Raw genomic sequence first — 8,379 nt, forward strand, 5'->3', positions numbered from 1 at the left:
GTAACTGACTAGCGAGCGATGCTGGTCCAGCAGCTCACCTCCCAGAGCCACGGTGGCATCACTCACGGAAGCAGGGGAAAGAAAGGACTCTTCCCGGGGAAAGGCGCAGGCATGGGGCCCTTCTGGCTCCAAACCCTGCAAACAGCCCTCCCATGTCCATGGCCCCCAGGCCCGGAAAGCCCTCACGGAGCGACAGAGAGACCTGGAGATGAAAACCCAGCAGCTGGAGATCAAGCTGAGCAACAAGACGGAGGAGGACATCAAGAAGGCCCGGAGGAAGTCCACGCAGGCTGGTGAGTGCGGGGCCATGGCCCCCCTGTCCTCACCTGTCAGGGAAGCCCGGCATGGCCAAGCCTGGGGGATGGGATGCCTGGGAGGTGGCGGGAGGCTGCGGGGGGCCATGTGCGGGGGTCGGGGGCAGTCTGCGAGGCTGTCCCCAGGCGCTGGCTCTCTGACCAGGAAGTGGTTACTCCCCCATGCCCCCGGAATTCAGGGGTGCTGACAGTGTGGCGCCCCTGGGAGCGCACACCTCACCCCTCCAGGGACTGGAGCCCACCCACGGTGATGTGCTCCTGCCCAGTCAGTGGCCGACACATGAAATAACCAGAAAAGATGCCTGCAGTGAGTTGGTATCTGCTCCCACCTAGTGGTAAAAATTAGCTAATGCCCAAGGCAGGGTGCGAAAAGCCAGTAAAAACTTACCAAATATTTCTTTAAAAAAAAAAAAGAAAGAAAGTTTCCCTGCATGGAAGGACAATGCTTATTGCTTTCTGGGATTGAAATGTGGCTGTAGGATCAGTCAATAACAAAATAATGTAGACATAACATTTGACATAAAGGTCTTACAATGCGCAATGATCAATTACTGGATCCAGAAATAGGAGGCATAATATACTTACTGGGAGTGGGAAGGGAAACCTAGGATGAGGAGAGGCATCTTTAAAATCGTTTAATTAAGTTATTAGAGAAAATTATATTACAAAATCAATATCTTTGCTTGGGGAAAAAAACTTTAATCAGCGCATAAGAATATGAAATCTTAATTTGCCAATTACAATCACCATCAATATCCCTAGTGTTTTAATTTCTTTAATGTTTTTAATATTATATTTAAATTTATACACATTAGGTCATATTATACTCTGTGTTCTAAAGCTATATTTTAATTGCTTTATCTTAGAGATAGCTCCATTCCACTGCCTAACCATTTAATTACCCACTCAGTCACGCACATCAGACTTTTTCAATAGTTGAATGGTATCCAGGGGTATGATTGTGTCAACTGTGTTTCCTCACTTCCCTAGTTGATTTTTTTACTTTTCTATTGTTTTGGAGTATTTGGCAATGTGAGCAAGGTTGTGTTGTTATCAATGTGTCTGCGTCTAAATCTGTGTATGGAGAGACTGGAGATGTGAATTTTCTGGGTCAAAGGGGTGTATTCATCTTGACGGACATTTCCAAATTGCTCTCCAGGGAGGGGCGCCCACCCATCTCAAGGATGGACGCCTTTTCCCTAAACTCTAGTCAGCGCTGTGTGTTACCAGCCTGCGACATCATGCTCTCTGGTGAAAAATAATAACTTGTTAATTTAAATGGCGTTTCTGTTTGAGTAAAGTGGAGCATTTCGCATTTAAAAAATAGACTTGCAAGTCATCTGTGACTTTTTTCTGTGAGTTGGTTTGACAGCCAAGATATTCTGGTTCCAGAATCCATGTCCTTACTAACTTGTACTGTTCAGAAGGGTTTCGTTTCAAACCCCTGGGCTACATAGAGATGAGACACACCCTCCTCTGCCTACCTTCTCTCCTGATGTTGCAGAACTTACCAAAGCATGTTCTCAAAATCAGGATGGACAAACGGGGCTTTACGAGTTTCATATTGTACCCTCATAGGGCGGCATACTAACTGTGTCCAGGATTAGGCCCTGGGTCTTGATAGATATGCATTTGCAGTGAAGTATCAATGTTTTTCCCTCCGGTTCCAGTCCTTCTTGGGATCAAAGGCCCAGCCTTTGACCCCGGCCCAAAAGCAAGATGAGAAAAACCCTTGATTTGGGTTCAGTCACTCGAGGGTCACCTCCCCGCTAGTGTTGTGGTTCAGGCAGAAGGGAGCTACTGACTAGGCCCTGGGTCCATAAGGGTTTTTTTTTGTTTCACTTTCCTTCTAGAATGGGCAAGATGATGTTATAGGAATAACTTTGAATCTACTCCAATTACAAGGTTTAAAGAATAAACGAGTCAGCCTTGGTTGGCCCATGAGCGGTTCCCGCCAGGAGCGCAGACCATGACGCCCTCCTGTCTGGGGCCCTGCGGTGATCTGAACTCCATTAGACCAAGCTGTGCCCTTGAGGGCGCTTCTCGAACGGGGGTGTGCGCGCCGACCCCGGCGGAGCTCGTGGGAATGCGGTTTCTGGCTCGCCCTAGGTATCGGGTACGCCCGGGGACTTGCATTTCCAGCAAGCTCCCAGGGTGCACTGATGCTGCCGGTGCAGGAACGGCATCTCGAGTAGCAAGGTTCTGGGGCGCTGGGACCTTAGAAATGTTCGCAGTTACTTCTAGTTTGCTTTCTTTCTAATTACAAAACGTTTCAAACGTACATACGATTGCAGGAAACAATACACTAGCCACTGAGATTGAATAGTTGTGTTTCAGATCTCTTATGAAAGAAAATGCTGTAGAAAGAGCTCCTTTCCTCCCACCCAGCCTTCCTGTTTCCCAGTGTAAGCACCGTCCTGGAGTTAATTGGCATATGGCGCTCCGGTGTGTGTTTTCCTACCGTTACTGCGCGTGGGCGAGCCGTAAACCATTGGACATGTTATTGTGTGTTTCAGAATGACATCCTGTTGCATGTACACACACACACACACACAAATGGACATAATTTGCAAAGCTTTCTTCTTTAACTAGTACCATGTTGCTTGTGACATGTTTTAACCAAAAAGGACTCTCCAGTGTGAGATGAAACTACCATCGTTAAAGAGGAAGCATTCGTGGGCCCATGGTAGGGATCGGGCCCTAGGAGTAACTCCCTTCCTACCCCGCCACCACCCCTCACAGTAAGAACGCTCCATCCTGAGTTCTTGGTGTCTGGGATCAAGTTCAGCTGGACACTCTGAAGCTGGTCTCCTGTGGTGCCAGGCTGCCCCTTCTTTGTACTGCCCTCATTCCCACCCCCCACTTTCCGTTGGCCTCCGTGACCCCAAGGAGAGGAAGAGGCATGGCTGTGAGCTGCAGGGGGAGAGGGCAGCCATGGCAGGACAAGCCCCAGTGTGACAGTGGCATTGGCCTTTTCCAGGAGACGACCTCATGCGCTGTGTGGACCTCTACAACCAGGCCCAGTCCAAGTGGTTTGAAGAAATGGTGACCACCACGCTGGTAAGTGCGAGACAGAGCGGTGCCTGGAGCCCAGGACAGCCCGGGGGGAGGCTGGCGGGCATGTCAGTGGTGGAGTGGAGGTGACCGTGGAGACGGTCATCATATCAGCTCATGTTGGGGTTGAGACCTCGACTCTGGGCCAGTCTACGCTGGCTCCGACCCTTGCTCCGCTACTTCTTAGCTATGTAAACATGGGTGAGGATGGGGCCTTGCTATATCCTCCTTGGCTGCCCTCCGAAGGGTCACATTCAGCTGAGGATGCTCCTAACCGAGGTGACAGTGGCCCCTTTAGGACAAATTGCCCAGCTGTAGGAAGCGTGGCCCTCTCACCCTCCAGAAGAGGGGCAGGTCCTGCAGAGGAGATCCTTGTAAGGCACATAAGCAGTGAGGTTAGGACGCTGTGTGGGAGTAACGGGGAGAGGCCCATAATCGAGGGGCCTGAGGGAGAGGCATTGGACCCCCTTTTTTACCTCCCTGAATTTTTCTTGTGAAGGGGCAGCCTCTCCTCCTCGGTGGGCACTTGTGGTGGTGAAGTGTGGTTGGGCCAGATGAGAAAGGAGCATCGTGCCAGCTGTTTATAACATCACCCCGTTGCTCGAAGCCACCCCCGTCCACCCAGCCCAGGACAGCAGCCTGGTTTTCCTCCTGGTTAATCTCCTAATTAAGCCCCTGCTTTACCCCTTACCCTGGTTAATCACTGGGCGGTGACCTAGTTGTGCACAAAATAACAGCCTGATCCCCTAAATTCCAAGGATGTGGAACCACCTAGAAACCAGAGGGCAAACCTTTCCCAGCCCTCCCTTAGACAGCGGCCACCCCACTCCCGGCCCCTGCCTCCCCTGGCCTGGGCTCTGGTCGGTCCCTCAGCAGCAGGGGTGGACCGAGGACAGAGGCTGCTCGGCAGAGGCCCAGGGAGGCACAGACACTCCCGCCACATGTGTCCCATGTGCCCACCCTGCTGGGAACCGCAGCTGGGGCTGCGCTGGTGCAGAGTTATGATCACGACAGCAGACCCTGGTTCCAGCCTCACTCCCGCCATCACCCCATGCCACTTTGGGCAGGTGATGTTACCTGTCTGGGTGTTCATTCTCTTGTATGGGCAACGGGGAAAAGAACAGAACCCCTCTCTTAAAATCATTACGAGCCCCACGAAGTGACACGGGTGAAGCTCTTCGCGCCCAGCGTGCCGGGCAGGGCAGGTGTCAGGAAACGGTAGCTGCCGGGTTATCATCATCTTCACCTGTGCTGCTAGCGGTGGGACGAGCTCTGCATCCGGGCCCCGAGGGTCACACGGGATCAGTCTAAGGGGGCGGCAGCTTGTACCGTGTGAGACGGTGGTCTGGGCCTGTGTGGCGGGTAGGTCCCCATGCGGAGGGGACCTGCTCAGAGGCCTCTGGTCTCTCTTCCCCCTCAGGAGCTGGAGCGGCTGGAGGTGGAGAGGGTGGAGATGATCCGCCAGCACCTGTGCCAGTACACACAGCTGCGGCACGAGACAGACATGTTCAACCAAAGTGTGAGTTCCCCGCCCCAGGCCGAGGCCAGCAGGGCCCCCGGGTGGCCCGGGGTCAGGGAGAGCCGCTGCCGCCACTGCTCTGCGCCAGGTCAAGTGGTCACTGCAGATGAATCTGTCTTAGAGACGGCAGGGGCAGGCTGGGGATGGACGGGGGGATTGTCCTGTGCTCCTCTGCGACCCCATCTCGAGCACAGGAAATAGAGCCGTTGCCTGGGGAGAAAGACGCGCATGATAGTTACAATAGCGGAAGACAATATGGCCTGCCCCCATGAATCTCTCACCAAAAGAAAAAAAAGGTGGGAATGTTCAGAATGTCCAAAGCTAAAGTGTCATTTGTCCTGTTCCGTGGCGGAGGACATGGGAACGAATGGTGGGTGGTCATGGGCCTGGAGCCGTTGAGGCCACTCTGCCCTTTCACCCAGCCCGGGGCCTAGCAGCGTGACCCAGAGGCAGCGTCCCCGGCTGTTCTGCCACCTCTGACCGTGTCCTTTCTTCTCCATCCCTTGCAGACAGTCGAGCCTGTGGACCAACTGCTTCGAAAAGTGGACCCAGCCAAAGACAGGGAGCTGTGGGTCAGAGAGCACAAGACGGGCAACATCCGCCCTGTGGACATGGAGATCTAGACGGGCACGTGCGGCCCCGGGGGTCCTGCCAAGGACAGGGGCTGGGGGTCCCATGGAGAGGAGGTGGTGGTTCCCGCCACGGGGCCTGCTGCCAGCTGGAGCTGCCCTCCCACCCGCTCCCCTGGCCCACTGAGGAGAGAGAGGGCGGGGTGTGGGCTGCAGCTCGTGGTCCAGAAGGGCGGCCCGGATGGCCCCGTGGGAGGTCCCCAGTGTTCCCAGGCCAAGAAGATGGATCCACAGCCCCGCCCTTGTCTCTGAGGCTGAAGATCCCCAACTTCCATGCTGTGCTTTCTGCTTTGAGAACGAACTGAGGCTGGAACTTTGTGGTCCCTGATGAGTACCATAGGGGTCATCTCCCCACCCAGAGCCAGCTGTGTCCCATGCTCAGGCCCCGGAAGCCCCAAGGTCCTTCCTCCAGCTGGCTCTCTCTTCCCCGGGCCTTTAGAGGGTCAGGAGAGGGAGGTCTCTGTCTCCAAGCCGCGTGTCAGGGTCACAGTCGTGGATCGAAGGCCCCATGGAGCTGAACTGCAGCCCTCAGCGCCCGTTGCCGCCCTCCCTCGTCGTCTTTCCCCGTGTGTTCTGAGAGCCCGCGTCCTGGCTCCTGTCCGTCACCGTTCATGATCGAGAGCCTTGGGAAGAAGACCTGGCTCCTGACTCCCCAGACTGACACTGCCTGGGGAGGTCAGGAGGGAACTACCTCATTCAGCAAATCAGCCCTCAGTCAGTGCGTCCGATCGTGTTTCCTAGTAGATCAGCATCCTCAGTAAAGTCTCCTCTCTAAAAGTCCCCATCCCCCCCAGCCTTCACATGCTCCCGCCTCCTTTCCACTCTTAAAGGGGCTGGGTCAGTGCTATGTGGGGCAAGTCTTTGTCATCACCCAGATGGCTCGACCTGCTTGTGCATGGTAGCATTGGGATCGCTGTCCTTTGTATGGCTTTCTCTCATTGGTGGTCACTGTACAGGCATTGAAGACTCACATGGCCACAGTAGATCGTCACCCACTCGGCGGTGTCCTGCCACCTTGGCCTCTTAGCACCTTCTGCACATTCCAGAGCCCTGTACCATGCCCCTGCTAGGTGGGTTCTCGTACCACCCTCTCCTTTCTTTATCTCCCAGTGTCTGAAAAACCTGGTCTGAGTGCGACTTAGGAAGCTGTGAGGGCTGCCTCCGGGACCTTGCTCCTCCCTTTTTCCTTTTCCTGACCGCAGCAAACATGGTCTCTGTCATGTTAAGTCTTGAGCACCAGTTCAAAAGAACCAGAAGAAGAAAAGGGACCTGCAGGAGGTCGTGCAGCTGGCAAGGGGCAGATCCCGGCCTGGAGCCCAGGCCCAGAGACCCGACCCCTCTGTCTTACTTAAGCTTCCCTGCTGATGACAGGGTGAGTGGATTCGCAGGACCCGTTTTTCCCGAGAGCACAGAATTCTAAGAGCACAACTCACTGGTCTCTCAGTCTTACATGCCAGTGACTGATGACTTACTAATCTTGGATCTTTTGGTACCTCTTTCATTAAGTCAGAAGCGTTCTCTCATAGTTCATGGTAGAACGATGCCAAATATACTAAAGCAAACCAAACTCTGTCGCTTTTCCTATTGAAGCATCTCAATCAAAAAGGTCAGTGAGAAGGCCTTCACCAACATGAGTCTGTCCATGGCACGGAGAACCACTCCTGGACCTGGGATTGGGCCATGACACCAGCCACCAACGTCAGGGTGTTATTTCTTGGTGTCTTTATTAAAAACAGGTGCTAGTAGTAATTGCTTTGTGGCTTAGTAAACTAATTTGTGGATGATTTCCAAATATTCAAAGCCAAGAGCCTTGTTAGGAACACAGATATTTTGAGTGGTTATGCTCATGCATTTTGTCTTCTCATTTCCATCTGAGGTTTCCAGGGTCCTCTGTCCCTCCCTGGGACAGAGGACATGTTCTTGCCTCTTCCAGGGTAGGCTGAGCTGGTCCAGGTGGGCCAGTCTGTTTTCTGATGTCACTTGTTCCCCCTCGTCACCTCACTTCAGTCTCATTAACTTTTTCACATGCCCCCTTTCTGTTTTGCTGCCCTCCTTTATTCATGCATCGGCGTTTAGCTAAAGCCAAGCAATGTGCTAAGATCTGAGGACAAGATATGGGCTTGTCATCAGGAAAGCCTGTGATCTGTTATTTTGTGTAGGTTATCTTTTTCCCAGTATGCCTGCAGGTTAGTAACATTAGCATTTGCATACAGGTACTCTCTGCAGAATGTGGGCTTGCAGAGATACTGCCTGGAGTGCCAATAGATTTGCATTCATTCGTTAGTCCTGTTTTTTAGCAGATACTTGGGATAAGCCAGGCACTGTGCAGGGTTCTAGAAATGTAGCTGCATACAAAACTGGCACTCCCCCGTCTCCTCTGTTCCCCATGTTAACAGGGGCATAGTTTGACCTTTCTGGAGAACAAGAGCATTTAACCTTCCACATCTCACCCACTGGCAGCCTGCAATTCTAGTACAAACTACTGCCATGAGGCCTTTACCAGCGGGTGGTAGGTAGGCAGCAAACAAGGGTTCAGTCGCCTGGTCGCCAGACCCTCACAGCCCATATCCAACTTGAGTTTCTGGGATTTCTTTTGTTTCAATAACACTCCTCACATTACTAAGAGGATGAAGTCTAAGCCTGACCAGTGAGCGAGGAGAAATTAGCAGAGTGAATTAAGAGCAGAGCTAGAGCCGATAGTCCAGGCCCCTTGTATTGTTAACGGGGCTCCCCTTGCCCCCACCCCACCGGGTGAAGTCAAGATCAGGACAAAGTCTAGAGCATCTAAAAGATAGTACTTCAGGGTAGCAAACATTCTATCCAGGTTGTTGTTTTGTTCTGGGGTTTTTTTGTTGTTTTTTTT

At 52.9% G+C, this 8,379-nt stretch overlaps 1 protein-coding gene across 4 annotated transcripts in view; it reads left to right on the top strand.

Moving 5' to 3' along the window:
* The window catches only part of GAS7 (growth arrest specific 7), a 202,444-nt gene extending 194,433 nt beyond the window's left edge, over nt 1–8,011 (top strand). For all 4 annotated transcript variants that reach the window (XM_054571246.1, XM_054571248.1, XM_054571249.1 and 1 more), the window contains exons 11-14: nt 170–293; nt 3,295–3,374; nt 4,789–4,887; nt 5,397–8,011. In XM_054571246.1, the coding sequence (XP_054427221.1) occupies nt 170–293; nt 3,295–3,374; nt 4,789–4,887; nt 5,397–5,510 (417 nt within the window). In that variant the 3' untranslated portion in view covers nt 5,511–8,011. The remainder of the gene's footprint in view (nt 1–169; nt 294–3,294; nt 3,375–4,788; nt 4,888–5,396) is intronic.
* Nucleotides 8,012–8,379: the final 368 nt, after the last annotated feature.

Source organism: Pteronotus mesoamericanus, unplaced genomic scaffold (assembly GCF_021234165.1).
Source record: "Pteronotus mesoamericanus isolate MK-2021 breed Mesoamerican mustached bat unplaced genomic scaffold, CSHL_Meso_final contig_22, whole genome shotgun sequence".
NCBI classification, from domain to species: domain Eukaryota; kingdom Metazoa; phylum Chordata; class Mammalia; order Chiroptera; family Mormoopidae; genus Pteronotus; species Pteronotus mesoamericanus.